Below are 15,474 nucleotides of genomic sequence, written 5' to 3' on the forward strand. Positions count from 1 at the left end.
TGAGCTAAGATGTGATGATAAAAGAAGCTAACTGGTCACACATCTGTGAGGAGAACATTCCAGAAAGAAGATACAGCAAGTGTCAATGCCCTGAGAAAAGAGCAAGCTTCGCCTTTTCTTTTTTTTTTTTTTTTTCTTAAGCTTCATCTTTTCAAAAGGAGGGTGGCTGGAGCTGGGGTCATAGGGGCAGGCAGGGACCTGTACTTCCCCGGGACTTCCTGCTGCATGCAGAAGAAGCCACCAGAAGGTGATAAGCAGCAAGTGACCAGGTCTGTGTTTTAAAAAGATCACTTTGAATAAAAAAATTAAAAAAAAAATAAATAAATAAATTAAAAAAAAATAATAATAAAAATAAAAAGATCACTTTGGCTGCTGGAAGGAGTATGGTCTCTGGGGCTGGAAAGGAAAGAAGGACAGCGGGCAGGGGACTGGCTGGTTGCTTGGACTTGGCCGGTAACCACAGACACAACGAGCCATGCCACCATCCTGGGATTCAGGACATACTCTGGAGGGAGGGCTGCCAGGACTCTAGAACAGAGGTGGTAAGTCCGGCACCTGTGAATACTCGCTAACAATCCCTGCACGAGTAGTGCTCATACCCCCTCGTCCTTAGACGTGCCATGCAGGACAGTGGCCCAGACGCCAGACTCGGGAGCCCAAATGCCCAAGTTCAAATTTCAACTCCTCCGCTTCCTAGCGATAAAACTTGGTACATCACTGAACCTCTCTGCACCTCGATTCCTCATCTGTAAAATGGAGGCAATGATAAAGACGCCCTCATAGTGTTGTTGCAAGGATTCAGCTAGTCACTGGGGGTAGAGAATTTGGGGAAGGTGCCTGCCACATAGCATATCTGTTTCCTGTCGATGCCATAACAAATGACCACACGTTTACTGAATTCATTAACACAACATCAATTTATTCTCCTATAATTCTGGAGGCCAGAAGGACAAAATCTGTTTCACTGGACTAAAGTCAGGGTGTTGGCAGGGCTGGTTCCTTCTAGAGGCTCCAGGGGACAATCCATTGCTTGCCTTTTCTGGCCACATCACTCCAACCTCTGCCTCTGTCATCGGCTGCCTTCTCCTCTTATGACCTTCTTGCCTCCTTCTTACAAGGACCCTTGTGATTATATTTAGGGCCCACATGGAGAATCCAGAATACTCTCCTCATCTCAAAACCCTCAACTTCATACATCCACGTGGCTCCTTTTGCCATATTCACAGGTTCTGGGGATTGGGACACAGAGAACTTTGGGGGCCATTATTCAGCCCACCACACATGTTAAGCAATAAATAAAGGTTAATTATTATTATTATCATTATCATTATTACTCCCTCAGCAACTCCAGAGCATATCCCCAACCCCTCTTAAGCTGTATGGGAGAAAAAGAGATGTAGAGAGACCCCTATCTACCTCCCGAAAGCCCCCTGAGACAAGGCCGAGGCTTCAGTCCCTGGTTGGTCCTCGTGAAGTGAATGGGGGCAGAAAGCAGACAGGGCAGGAACATGCTCACAGGCCTCATGTGGGGTTCAAGAGGGGAGCCTGGAGCTCAGGCTAAGATCTCCTAATGCTGCTGTATTCCATGGATTCCTCGTGGCTCCTGCTGGGAACGTGGGCAACATGGTAGTTCATGTTGTAATAGGTTGACTCCTCATTCAAAGGCTCCCAAGACAGAGCCACGTAGGAAATGTCCTCCTTCGGAAGGGCGGCCTGTAATAAAGATTCCCAAGGGGTCAGAGAGGCAGGCAAGAGGCTTTGCCCAGGGAAGGAGAAGGACTTGGATGAGGTGGGGGCACAGAGCCTTCAGGGCAGAAGACCCTCCCTCCACTCCACGCTAGGGCAGCACAATTCACATGGAATCCCAGGCCTGTCCAGGTCTCTGCTGCCAAGCATAAGGGCCATGTCTAACGGGACTCTGAGTCCCCCAGTGCTGAGGCCAGCTATGGAGACACTTCCAAAAGCCCAAAGTCTGGGGGAGCTACACAGGCAAGTCTTTCAATGGCTATGGCTTGACCCAGCACCTGCCCCTCCTCCTCTGTGCCCCCACGGGAGGGAGAAAGCCCATCCTCAGAGCAGGGGCAATGGCAGATCTGGCTCCAAGCCCCACAGCAGCCCCACCAAGTACACACCATGGTGACATATTCCACTTCCTGCTGATTATCCAGGGCAGAGGAGGAGGACTTTGTACAGGCCTTCTTCTGGGAGGAGTTGTGGGAGGTGCTGGTTGGCTCCAGAGCCAGGTTTGCATAGCAGAGGTCCCCCTCTGGGGGCTGGACCACCTTGGAAAGAAAGCCCAGGTCGTCTTCCCCAGAGGGACACAGACCCTGTGCTTCCCTGGGTCCCCCTCTCCCAGCTTCCTCTGCAACCCCCACACCTGCTCCTTTCCAGCCCTTCCCCCTTCTGGCTGTTTCCAGAGTCCACCCCCCATCCTCCCAGGCCGTGAACACACAGACACTTGGGCATATAGTTTGTCTGATATGTTTGGACCTCAGTGCTCCTGGGAGAAGGAAAATGAGGACGGAGAGAAAGGAGCTGTCTGGGGTCTCTGGTCTGACCTCAGGGACTCTCTTACCTGCTCTGGGGATATCCCAGCAGCTAAAAGACAAAAACAATCAGAATTAGAAAGCCCACCCCTAGACTCGCAGGGCCCCCAGGTCTGGGGAAGAGAAATCTGGAAGAAAAGAGGTGAATTGGGCTCCAGGCTCAGAGAGATGAGACCTGGTTCTGACTCCTCAGATGACACACTCTGTGACATTGGTCACTTCACCTCTTTGAGCTTTCAGTTCTCCACCTGAGAAATAAGGACACCTCGCCCATCTCCCCCACATCACAGAAGGACAATCAGCTGATCGGGTGGCCCTGCCACCAATTGGCGTCCCTGGGGTTAAGTTTCCTTCTGTGCAATTGCAGGCTCAGACTAACTTCTGCCAGAAATCCTGCCTGGAATGCCCCCATTTCTCTACTAGATTGGTCACTCAGGAGTCAACTCAAAGTCACACCTGTCTTCCCAGCTACCCAGGGTGCTGAATCCCTCCGTCTTCGGCTCCACGGTACTTGATTTCTATCTGTCTTGTCGCCTCTAACCCAATGAATTCCAGTTAGTCTTCAGGTGGGCTGTGGGCTGCTGGGCGGCTGAGCCTGTCCCCTCCTTGCATCACTGGTGCCTGGCCAATCCTAGCACACGAATGTCCCCTCCAGGCTGCCCTCTGAGTGAGGTGCACAAGCCGGGTCAGCATCTGATGGGCCAACTTTCAAGTGCTTGTGGTTCCTGTTTCTCTCTGCCCACCCACCCCCAATTTTATAGACAACACAGAAATAAGTTCTTTTCTCCTGGTTTTTAGTTTCAAAAGCCTAGATATTGAGGAGCACAGAAAGTACTTAGAACTTAGGTCGCAGACATACACTGGGGAGGAAACGTGATGAGCAAGAATGAGCCCCCACTCCTCCTTGACTACAAGAGTCCCCAGGCTGTGACGGGGGAGGGGTGCTGGAGAGCACCCCAAAAGAGCTGAGACCCTAGTGAGTTCTGAGGAGGGGGGTGCATTTACCGTGAGAATGTGGAAGCAGAGCCAGCCATCAGCCCCACACTCCCACCCAGCCCAGCCCAGCCCCAGCGCAGCGTCAGCCATATCTGATCACCTCTCTTCTGCTGCTTCATCTTTCTCAAGGCCAAGAGTGAGGCCGTCACCAGGAGAAGCAGCAACACAGCCAAGATGAGGGGAATCAGGATGCTGAGCTTCATGGAGTTAGCGCTGGAAACAATAAAAGAACACCATGCACCCCGGCCCACCTCCTGCTTCTGGGCCGCACCCCGGCCACCTGGTAGCAAGGAGGGCCACACACCTTTTGACCTGCAAGCCTGGGGTTTCTAGCCTGGGAACCCCACTCCTGGGTGTCCTCAGAGATGGTAAAAAAGGAATTTTTTTTAAAGGATAGGAGGGTTCCACAATGTTTCTGTGGGTCTAGACACCTAACGGAAATTGTATGGCAACGGGCTCTGGAAAGGTCTCTCCAAGTATGGGGATTAATATAACAATAAAAAAATTAAAAAAAAAAAAAGAAAGGTCTCTCCGCTTCTACACTTGCCCCTGCTGTACTGGATTAAAGAGTGTCCCCCACCCCCACAATTCATGTTCATTCAGAACCTGTGAAGGTGACCTAGTTGGAAATAAGATCTTTGCAGGTGTAATCAAGTTAATATGAGGTCCTATTGGATTGGGAGGGGTCCTAACCCAATAGCTGGTGTCCTTACAAGAGGGAAATTTAGCCACACACAGATATGCGAAGGAAGAAGGCCATGTGACAACAGAGGAAGAAATTGAGGTCACGGTGCCATAAAGCAAGGAGTAACAAGGATGGCCAAAAGCCACCACATTCTCCTTTTGAGCCCCAAGAAGGAGCCAACCATGCTGACACCTTGATCTCAGCTTCTGGCCTCCAGACTGTGTATAAATAAACATCTGTTCTTGAAGTGGCCCGGGATGTGGTGCTTTGTTAAGGCAGCCTGAGCCTGAGTCTAATGCAAAGACTATCTCTTATTCACCACTAATCACAGAATTTATAGAATAAACTCATCAATCGATGAATTAATTAACTCTATCTGGCACATTAATTATCTTTCAATTGTAAGTACCTGGAATGCAGACAGCTTGATCATTCTGTTCTTCCTAGTACCCTCTTTATTCCCCAAGAGAGTGATAGGCATGAGTGGGGGCTCAATAATTATTTGAATGAATAAATGAATGAATCCATCTCATGCTGATCAAAGACCCTAATTGATACTTATATACAGCTTTGATTCATAAAAAGAGGAAACTCTTTAACTATTACTTATTAAAAGCAGGTTAGTAAAAAGAAACTTTTGAAACAGAGGGCAAATGGGAGAGGTGAAGAGAGGGGGTCCTGGGTGGGGGTAGAAGAATTGGGGACCTCCCATCCAGATTCTACAAGAAAGCCCAGCAAAAGGAGATCACAGCAAGTCTAGAAACAAAGTCAAAAGGGCCAAGGAGGCGATGGAAAGAGGCCTCTGAGCTTCCAGAAAGCCACTTCAGCTGCATTGGCTGGGCAGAGTGCTAAGAAGCATGAGAGAGACTCAGTTTCTTCCTCTATAAAATGGGCATTTGTATCTGCCTACTCGTCCTCATGAAGCAGGGTCCAAGAATTAACAGACAATGGACAGAAAAGCCCTCTGTGAGCTGACAGGTGCTCTCAAGATGGGGCAAACATCAGTACTGCTATTCTTGCCATAACGGTAATTAGGGGAAACAGGATGTCTCCAAGTCCTCCCTGTTCTCCTGGCATTTGGACCAAGAGCTGTCCCTGTGGCCCTACGATATTGGTACCCCACACACACACACACAGTGGTCACACCATCTGCACTGACTACCTGCTCGTCAGTCTCCCACCCTGCACGCTGAGCTCCTGGGGGGCAGCTCCATGTCTATGCCTCCAGAGCTCAACAAAGGGCTGGCCATGTAGAAGTTAATTCAGTAAAAATGAGATAGAAGAGTGAATGCACCAACACATCTACAAACTGTACTGGGCTCCAGGAGGAAGGATCTGAGGGGCTCCAAGGACACTGTGGGGCCTGATAGCAAGTGGGAAGAGCCCCTGGCATCCTCACCCTCTCAAAGGAGGAAAATGGTCTCGGGACAAGCTCTGGCTGGCACCTGGGACTGCAAAGGTCCCCTCATTGGAGGAGTTTGGGCCAAGTCGACCGCAGGGAACAGTGCACCGGAGCTGGCTTACCTGCCATTGGAGTGGTGGCTCACAGTCGGGGGGCCTTTGGTCTCTGCTGGTGCTGCGGACATGGTGGTTGAGGTGGTGGTGGTTGATATTGTAGCTGGTGCTAAGCATACAAACCAGATTATGCACTATTCAGCCTGCTCACCTGCCCACGGCCCTGCACGTGGCTTTGAGCCTGGGGTGGGCGGGGGAGCCTGGAGCTGGGCTATGGGAAAGTTCTATAGCCTGGACTGCTCATATCTCCCTGGCCACTAGGAGACTCAGCCTCAGAGGCAGGAAGGACTGGGTACAGGTCCAGGGAGGATGTCAAGCGGGCCCTGGAAGGATTAGAGGGGGCCTAATGTTACCTCAGGCCAAAGGCAGCTGGAGTTCAGCCACTGCCTATGACAAGGTGTCTGCCAATGCCTCCCCCAGTCTCATTTATCCAGAAAGGACAGGAGCAGAAGGAGGAGCTGGCCTGGTGGCTATAACACTCCCAAGATCTGTGACTTCTAAGCTCAGGACCACCCCTGAACAAACTCATAATGTTCAGGAAGAGCCTTTGCTTTGGGCAAGTTACTAAGCTTCTACAGGGAGGAGAGTCACTTCTCAGGAACATTTTCCAGGTTCAGTGAGACAGTGAAAGTGCTACCCTTTGCAACAGTAACACGCCTCACAGGTTCAGGTAGGGTGGGGGCTCTGTGGACTCCGTGCTGTCCCCTGGCCACAAGTGCCCTGTGAGCTGGTGCTTCTTATCTGGGGGTCAGGGAAGCAGAGCCCAACAGACCAGCTCATTCAAACCAAGGCACTGGGACCTCTGAGCTGCCCCCTCCCAGGAGTGTCTGCATTCTAGAAGTACTTAAGAAGAGAACATCATTAGACCCAAATGCATATATGGCCTGTAATGGGATTTCAGGCACCAGAAATGCAGCCTTTCGACTGGGAAGGCCTTTTCGGACGTCAGGAATCAACCACAGAACCCCCACTGTGCTGGGCCTCTTCCCTCTCAGCCTGGGTATGGAACAGGGAGTGGGAATAGCCTGGCCCCAAACTCCAGAATGAGCAGGGACATGTGGGCACCAGAGGTCCAGGAAAGCATTAGCAGGAATTGGGTTCTCTGGGTCCCAAGGAAGAAGGTCCTTTGGTCTCTGCTGGTGCTGGGATGAAACTGGGACCATGACCTTGATCTCTATGGACAATAGACTCAAGCACTGTGCTGTGCAGAGAAACAGGTGCCCAGAAAGGCTTGATCCCATCCTGGAGGAGGTCCTGGGAGCCATGAGAGCATCTAAGAGAAGCCCTGTCCCTCCCAACCCATGAGGTCAGTTGGGGTCCTAGAAGAACTCAGGACTCAACCCCCCTGTGTAACAGTTCGCTCCGAGTGGCCTTAAGTCACTGGAGAGGAACCTCAGGGACCAGGACAGAGAAGACCCTGAAGAGACACCTCCACACCCACACATACTCTTACCTGGGTCAATGGTCACTTTAACTTCAACCCCAAGGTCAGGTCCAGTTCTCTCAATCCCACACCAGTAAGTGTCTGCATTGTTCCACCTGAGCTCCTCCATGGTCACAGTGAATGTGCGCAATTTGTGATTGTCCTTGATGGACACTCGGTCAGCCTTCTTGTCCCGCTCTGATCCATCAGTTCGAACGAGGATACGGCAGCGTCTCCACTCAGCTCCTCGACACCACCACTTACTGTAGGTCTCCCACCCAGGTTCATAGCGACACTGCACGGTCAGTGAGCCCCGCACTGGGCCACTCACTGCATTGGACACTGCTACGAGGGCAGATGAGCCTGAAAACACAAAGCCATGTGCTTGTCACACCCCACTCCACCCCTTGAGGGCAGAGCCACAAACTCCTGCATCACAAGTAGCCCCAATAAACCCAAGAGCCTGATGAGTTGAGTAACAGTCAAAGAGGGAATACACCTTCCACAAGATAGATCTTTGTCCTTCAAAACTCCACTGGGTCAAAGCCACCACAGAAATCACCAAAGAGCACAACTATACATCTCAGAGAAACAAAAATGTCCACACTGAGCAATGACAGCTTCCGATAATCCACTCCTCCCCCTCCCTGTGGTCAATGTCATATGGAGAGCAAATGACCCAGTGGAAGGCATGGCCCCAGTCCACTTCAGCCTATTGTCCTCGTGCAAGATATGGGCTCTGTGGCTTCAGATCTTTTCATTTTTCTAGAGTAGCCAGGAATCCGGATTTTGTGTGGAACCTCTCAATTTGAAAACACTGGCTTCACTCGAAATGTCTCCACCAGCAATGGAGTGTGGCCACACAAACCCCGCCTGCTAGCTGACCCTGGCTGTCAGTACTCAGCTCCAGCCCTATAGTCCTAAGGAAGGCTCTTTTCTGGAATTTTCTTTGTGCTGTCTGCTGAGGTTTGATATGAGATGCTCCTTTTACACAATTAATCTGGCAGATTTATATCTTTTCCATGTGCCAAGATCAGTACATAAATAGAGCAAAGGAATTTCTGTATCTTTAGAATCCTAAGAAATTATCTACAAAACTATCTGGCAAATTCGTTATTGGGACAAATACTTTGATTACTGGAAAGTGTTTTCCCTCTGAATATTGTTGAATTCCCTTGAGTATTGAATATTCAAGTTCTTTGATGGTTCTTGAATCTGTTCTATTGTTTTGGTTTGTTTTTCACAGAAATTTAACCTATTTCATGGAGTATGTATTAGCATAAAGTCCTGCATTAGGAAGTATCCTTTTATAATTAAAATGTCCGTATCTGTTATTATTACACGTTCTGACCACATGCGGTCTGTGATTTGTGTGGATTACACCTGCTGCAGGATGTCCTCCTTCTGTTTCTCCTCCTCTCCTCCTTGTTTTTCTCCTGCATTAAACCACTTTTGAGATTAGTTTTTATTTCCTAAGTTATTAATTTCTCATATATGTGATTTTATTCCTCCTCTTTCCTCAAGATTACTACTTGTGCTCTTCCAATTTGCTAAGTTAAAGACAGTGACCAATTTTCTTCCTTTCTAAAATGAATTAAAGTGTGTTTAAGGCTAAGAATTTACTTTTGTCCATTTTAAAAATTGAGATATAATTCACATATCATAAATTTTACTCTTAATTTTAAAGCATATACTCTGGGGTTTTTAGGATATTCATAGAGCTGTGCAACCATCACCTCTATTTCCAGAATGTTTTCATCACCTCAGAAGAAACCCTGTACTCCTGATTTGCTCCCCCACTAACCTACGTCCTGTCTATAGATTTCTTTATTTTGAAATCTACATTTCATGTACACGTAGTCATACAATGTGTGGTCTTTTGTACCATAGGACACTAAAAAGATAAGTGGGGAGGGGAAGGGTTTCCCACAAGTGTGGCTGGATCCTGTCACCTCTCCCCGTGCTCCACTTAGGTAAACACAGGGAGATTAAGAAGGTCAACATATAATAGTAATCACTTCTTAAACTAGAAGAACACAGAAGTGAGCCTTTATAATATTTCTGAATGAAAGGGAGCACTTTCTTTTTTTTTTTTTTCAAGATTTTATTTATTTATTTGAGAGAGAGAATGAGAGAGAGAGCACATGAGAGGGGGGAGGGTCAGAGGGAGAAGCAGACTCCCCGCTGAGGAGGGAGCCCAATGCGGGACTCGATCCTGGGACTCCAGGATCATGACCTGAGCCGAAGGCAGTCGCTTAACCAACTGAGCCACCCAGGCGCCCAAGGGAGCACTTTCTAAGTTTAAAAATTCATGGAAGACATCACGCAAGAGTCTGTGAATTTGGCCGTTTATAAATGTAACACTTGGATATACCCCCAAAACGACTGAAGGGAGGCAAAGAACAGACTGCAAGAAATATTTAGAACCAATAATGTAGAAAAGGATTAATAATCATTTTTTTGAAAGAGTGTATAAAAGACGCACATTAAGGCTCCATTTAGAAAATTGGTAAGGGGCAAGAAAAGGCAAGTCACAAAGAGGAAATTCAGGTGGATGATAAAATTGGAAGTGTTCCATTTCCATAATCTAGCAAATGAAAACACTTTAAAGTGATGTCATTTTCACATAAGAAACCAACCAAGTTTTTGTGACTACTATATTGCTGACATGGGTGACATGGCAGGGACACACGGAGAAGCTGCTGGCAAGGATGTAACGGGTTCAACCATTACCGAAAGCAATGTGGCGATTATGTATCAAAATCATCGTGAACTTTCCTCCAGTGATCATATGCCTAGGATTTGGTCCTCAGGAAATAATCAGAGAAGCTAACAAAAACATATGCACCAAGATTCATTACATAATTATTTAAAGAGCAAAAATAAAGGAGACAAGGTTAACATCCATCAATCAGGGAAATAAATAGACAACGAAATATAATGCAGACACTGGTAATTATGCTTAGAAATACTGTTAATTATGTGGAAAATCCTCAAAGGAAGTGAAAATGTTTTTTTAAAACATCATATACAGCATAATCTCAACCAACTTTTAAAATATGCATAGAAGAACAGATTAAAAGGAAATAAGTAAAAATATTAAATGAACATCAGGTTGCCTTGGGCATTAAGATCAGGGACATAGGGCGCCTGGGTGGCTCAGTTGGTTAAGCGACTGCCTTCGGCTCAGGTCATGATCCTGGAGTCCCGGGATCGAGTCCCGCATCGGGCTCCCTGCTCGGCAGGGAGTCTGCTTCTCCCTCTGACCCTCCCCCCTCTCATGTGCTTGCTCTCTCTCATTCTCTCTCTCTCAAATAAATGAATAAAAAATCTTTAAAAAAAAAAAGATCAGGGACATAAAGTTTTTTATTTTTCCTAACTCTTCATTTTTTTTCTGTAATTTCCTAAGTATCAACAATGAGCATTTATTACTTTCAAAATGATGGCGGGGGGTGGGCTGGGGAATAATGCCTGGACAGGGCGGTTCCGTGGCATGGTGAGCAGAATACTGGCTTCCTAAGGATGTCTATGTCCTAATCCCCAGAACCTGTATAATATGGTAAAGCTCACATGGCAAAATGGGACTTTGTAGATGTGACTAAATTAAGGATCTTGAGATGGAGAGATTATCCTGGAGCATCTGGGTGGGCCCAAGGTCCTTCTCAGAGGGAGGCAGGAGGGTCAGAGTCAGAGCAGGAGAAGGGACATTGAAGATGAGGTGGGGCCACACACCAAGGACATGGCAGCCTCCGGGCTGTGGAAAAGTCAAGGGATCTGATTCTCCCCCAAAGCCACCGGAAGGAACGCAGCCCTGGTGACCCTTTTAGACTCTGACTTCCAGACTGTAACATTATAAATTTGTGTTGTTTTAAGCCACTAAGTGTGTGGTAATTTGTCCCGACAGCCTTAGGAAACTCTTAAGGTGGCATTCACCCATCTCACCTGAGTACCGGAGTTGGGCCCCCACTCTTGAACTGTCTGCTCCACTCGCTTCCTGGAACCATCTTTCCGGGGGCCCACTCCCCACCAACCTCGGCAGAGCACCAGCCCTGCTGTCTGAACCCTCCTGACACAGAAGGCAGCCCTGAGGGGGGCGCTGGGTGGCTCCGTCGCTAAGCGTCTGCCTTCGGCTCAGGTCATGATCCCAGGGTCCTGGGATCGAGCTCCATATCGGGCTCCCTGCTCAGCGGGGAGTCTGCTTCTCCCTCTCCCCTGCCGGCCGCTCCCCCTGCTCATGTTCCCTCTATCTCACTCTCTCTCTCAGATAAATAAATGAAATCTTAAAAAAAAAAAAAAAAGAAGGCAGCCTTGAGCCCCAAGGAGCAGCATCCTCAACAGGCATGGTTACTCCCAGACTAGTGGATCGAGAGTAATCCTAGATGAGGAAGAAGCTGAGCCCCAGGGGGAGGTGACAGGCTCACCATCAGAGAGGGACAGGATGGACCCCAACTCCAACACAGCACAGGACGTCAGCCAGTCTCCACTCTGGGCCAGCACACGTGGGTCTTGTCCCCGTCTGCCACCACTTATGGTGAGGCTGAAGGTGGACAAAGCAGCTAATGTTTCTCTGAAAATACAGGATACCAATCTCTTCCTTTCTCACAGAAAGTGAAGGTGTAAAGCCAGTGGGAACTCTGGTTGGTGTTTTTTCCTTGTATACCTTGGAAACAATGAACTCTTTAGAAGTGGGAAGCGGTGCAGGGTAAATTGGTTGCTTGTTACGGGAAGTTCAGTGGGAGAGGCTAGTGAGGGGGGCACAAAGGTTCACAGCACAGACCAGGTTCCTGCTTAGCACACAGCTGTGCTTGCTGGCTTCCAGTTTATGTGCCCACTCTGCCTTGATCACGCGGGTACACACGCGCACACACACACACGCACACACACACCAGTGCTACTCTCACATCTGCTCACCAACTTCCCCTGTTTCCAGATGTCAGGGGGAAAAAAGAAGCAGTCCTTTCTGTGCATTCGCTGCCCTGCTGATTTGCCTAAAGTCTCACCCAGATCTGCCTTCTTCATTCCTACGACCCATCCCAGCTTTGCCTTTACCAGCTTTATGGTCCTGGACATGTCACTTTCCTCCCCTAAGACTTTTCCCCCAGACACAGTGATATTCTCCCAGTCTGCCCCACCAGGCTGTTCTGAAGCATGTGAGGAAGCCACACAGCTCGTCCATTCCTCAGGCCTGCTCAGGCCAGGCTCATGTCCCTATCACAGCCTTTGTGCTCACTGTTGGCCTGTGCCTGAAAACCTGCCCCTGATCCTAAGTGCTTGCTCCTTCTCGTCCTCCAGGCCTCTGCTCAGACATCTCCTCCCAGAGGCTCCTTGCAGCCCACGCCATCGATAGCGCCAACCCCCTGCTTCCTGAGGCTCACTGTCAGGTCACCTAGCTCAGGTCTCCTTACAGCACCTACCACTTCTTGGAAGTATCATTTTCATTTCTCTGACTGATGGAATGATCAAATTCGACCACGTAAAATACTCACAAATCATAAAGGGCTGTCCACTTGCCGTGAACACCTTCTTCCAGAGCCTCAGATCCACACAATGCCAAATGCTACCCAGAGACTTTTCTACCAGGAGAACTCCACCACTCCTGATTCTTCCCTCTGCTCCTTGATTATGTTCATACTGACATATGATTCCCATACCACACAATTCACCCTTTTAAAGTGTACAACTCAGCAGTTCTTAGGACAATCACAAAGCTCTGCAACCATCACCACACCCAATTCCTTTTTATCACCCCAAAAAGAAACCCCTGACTCATTAGCAGTCACTCTCCCTTACTCCTTCCCCCAGCCCGTCGCAGCCACTAATCTACCTCCCCTTTCTGTGAATTTAGGTATTTCAGATATTTCATAGGCATGGGATGGTACAATAGATGGCCTCTTTTGCCTGGATCCTTTCACTTAGCACAATGTTTCCAAGGTTGGTCTGTGTTGTAGCATGTGTCCGTATTCATTTGTTTTTATAGCTGAATAATATTCCATTGTATGGGTATGCCACATTTTATTTATTCATCCATCAGTTGATGTACATTTAGGTTGTTTCCAGTTTTTAACGATTATGAGTAATGTTGCCATGAGCATTTGCAAACAAGTTTTTACATGGACATATGTTTTCAATTCTCTTGGGTATACACCTAGGAGTAGAATTGCTGGATCATGTGGTAACCACATGTTTATCATTTTGAGGAATGTCAAATTGTTTTCCAAAGTAGCTGCACCATTTTACATGCTCATGAGCAATGCATGTCCTCTACAGCTAATGTCAAGAGTTTCAAGTGTTCAGTTCTATGAAAAAGAAAGATGGGGAGTATGGTAATCCTATTTTTCCCTCTCCATGAGTTACATTCACTCACTCAACTAATACTTGCTATTTGTCTAATCTATACCTCGTATGTTTGCAGGAGCAAAAATCCCTGCCTTCCTATGGCTTATGTTCTCTCAAGGTGGGGGAAGGGAGGACTCAGACATAGAGAAAAATAATGCAGGGGAATTGCTATTTTAATGAGGTTTCTTATCAGCGCAAGCCTCAGTGAGAATCAAAGTGGCTATATGAAGAAGAGCATTCCGGGCAGAGAGAACAACAAGTGCAAAGGCCCTGAGGCAGGAGTGTACCTAACATGTTCAAAGAATATCTAAGAGGCCATTTTGGCTGCAGTGGGTTGAGCCGAGGGAGCAGAGTAGAAGAGGTGATCAGGGAGATGATGCGGTGAGAGAACAAGGAGGTGCACCTTTTAGCTTCTGGAAGAACTCTATGTTTTTACTCTGAGTAGGATAGGAAGTCATTAGAGGGTTTTGACCAGAGGAAAGACAGGATCTGGCTTGCATTTCCCAAGGATCATTATGGGATATGAGAGAAGAGATGAATGACCTCAGGTTTTGCCCGAGTACCTAGAAAAGTACCAAACACAAAGCTTGCCAAACACAAAGATGGAAGAGAAAGGAATTCGAGAGGGGAAGATATGCTCAGGTCACATTTGAAATGTCAACATCTTAGTGGAGAGTTGAATGGGCAGTTAAAAGATTCTGGGGTCCAGGGTGATGTCCAGGCTAATGTTACAACATCAGGCGTCATCTGAATAGAGGTGGTATTTAAGCCAAGAGAGGAGAGGAGATCAATGAGGGAATGGCTCTAGAGCTCTAGAGAGAGAAGCCCAAAACCAAGCCCTGCGGCCCTCCAGCATTTCCAGGTCCAGAAAATCCCCTTAATTTTTAATCAAAATGGTATCCATCAACTTACAGTTTCCTTCCACCACCATCCCCATCTCAGCCCCTCAGCAACTTCTACTATTTCCTTCTACCCCAAATGCCTAGAACCACGTCTCCCTCCCTGTCTGGCAAACTCCCTGCTTTCTTTCCTCCAAAGCCGCCTCCATCCTCACTCCTTCCCTTCTTCATAAGGCGTTCTCGAAGGTGACAGTGCAGAAGCAAGTGTTCACCAGCTCTCCTGAGCAACCAGGGCTCCTCTGTTTCTCTTAGACCAGGGGGGCCCATCAGTCCAAGTCCATTTGGAAAAATCAACCTCTGGGTGGTCAGGAATTATGCCTTGTGCAGGGTGAGGAATAGGGTGGATGACACACACAGATTCACTACTTGGAGAAACTGCTTAGAAATGGAGCCTGTTTCCCAGAAGGACCCCTTGCTGGGCCCCCTCCTCCCTCCACCAGCCATTTCATCCTGCCCCAGAAGCTATTCTCTGGTACAGACCCAGGCCCCCCTCACCTGCACGCTGGAAGAGGAGGAAGAGCAGCAGCAGGTTCATTCTCTCTTCGCACAAGCCCCCCTTGATGGAGTCAGTCAACTCCGACCTAGCTCCGGCATCTTCCAACCTTCTGCTTTCCCCACCCTTGAACTTCCTCCTTTGGCCACTTCCCACTGGTGAAGAAACGAAAAGAGGAAGGAGGTAGAAGGGGTGAAATCTCAAGGCAAGAAGCAATGCAACAAGTCTCAGTGATCAGGAGTAAGTTTTTTAGAAATACCCTCCTGTCTGCAGCCACGAAGCATTCTCTAAAAGGAGGACTTTGCTACTCTTTCTAGGCTTTGGTGGAAATTTGCAGACACAGACCCAATGGGTGGGGCTGGCTCTTACTCAATCCTTCTCCTCTGATGGGAAGACTGGGCAGAGTGAACCCAGCTCCATCACAGAAGTCTTGGAGAGCCGAAACTGAGAGACACAACACCAGCCACATGGAATTTCAGGTGTAGCCTTGGGAGCCCAGGAGGTCAGGAATTCAGCTGAGGGGAGCTTGGGCCCAAGCCAAAAGCCAGAGGAGAGATTCTAGACCAGAGAGTGGAATGAGG

The 15,474-nt window shown here is 48.2% G+C and overlaps 2 protein-coding genes across 4 annotated transcripts in view; one reads left to right on the forward strand and one right to left on the reverse strand.

The window, feature by feature from the left end:
* Positions 1-15,474, forward strand: part of RAB37 (RAB37, member RAS oncogene family) — a 63,467-nt gene that overhangs the window by 25,888 nt on the left and 22,105 nt on the right. The gene's annotated exons all lie outside the window — the stretch shown is intronic.
* LOC118533364 (CMRF35-like molecule 1) lies at positions 899-15,025 on the reverse strand. 2 transcript variants are annotated; one of them, XM_078066044.1, is made up of 7 exons: positions 14,896-15,025; positions 7,196-7,528; positions 5,752-5,803; positions 3,643-3,755; positions 2,576-2,598; positions 2,133-2,282; positions 899-1,713 (listed from the first exon to the last, which is right to left on the reverse strand). In XM_078066044.1, the coding sequence occupies exons 1-7, from the start codon at positions 14,933-14,935 to the stop codon at positions 1,558-1,560; spliced, it is 867 nt and encodes a 288-aa protein (XP_077922170.1). In that variant the 5' UTR covers positions 14,936-15,025; the 3' UTR covers positions 899-1,557. The 2 variants fall into 2 exon arrangements, with proteins under 2 accessions (XP_077922170.1, XP_035944503.2); XM_036088610.2 differs by having other exon boundaries at positions 5,752-5,851.

This window comes from Halichoerus grypus, chromosome 2 (genome assembly GCF_964656455.1).
Source record: "Halichoerus grypus chromosome 2, mHalGry1.hap1.1, whole genome shotgun sequence".
Taxonomy (NCBI): domain Eukaryota; kingdom Metazoa; phylum Chordata; class Mammalia; order Carnivora; family Phocidae; genus Halichoerus; species Halichoerus grypus.

Bases quoted from the DNA above. Each gene is read 5' to 3' on its own strand.
- LOC118533364 (XM_036088610.2), bottom strand. From the start codon at position 14,935: ATGAACCTGCTGCTGCTCTTCCTCCTCTTCCAGCGTGCAG. The intron at 3,756-5,751 runs GTAAGCCAGCTC...TATTGTTTCCAG, and splicing joins AGCCACCACTCCAATGGCAG to CGCTAACTCCATGAAGCTCA. The intron at 2,283-2,575 runs GTAAGAGAGTCC...TTTCTTTCCAAG, and splicing joins CTGGGATATCCCCAGAGCAG to GTGGTCCAGCCCCCAGAGGG.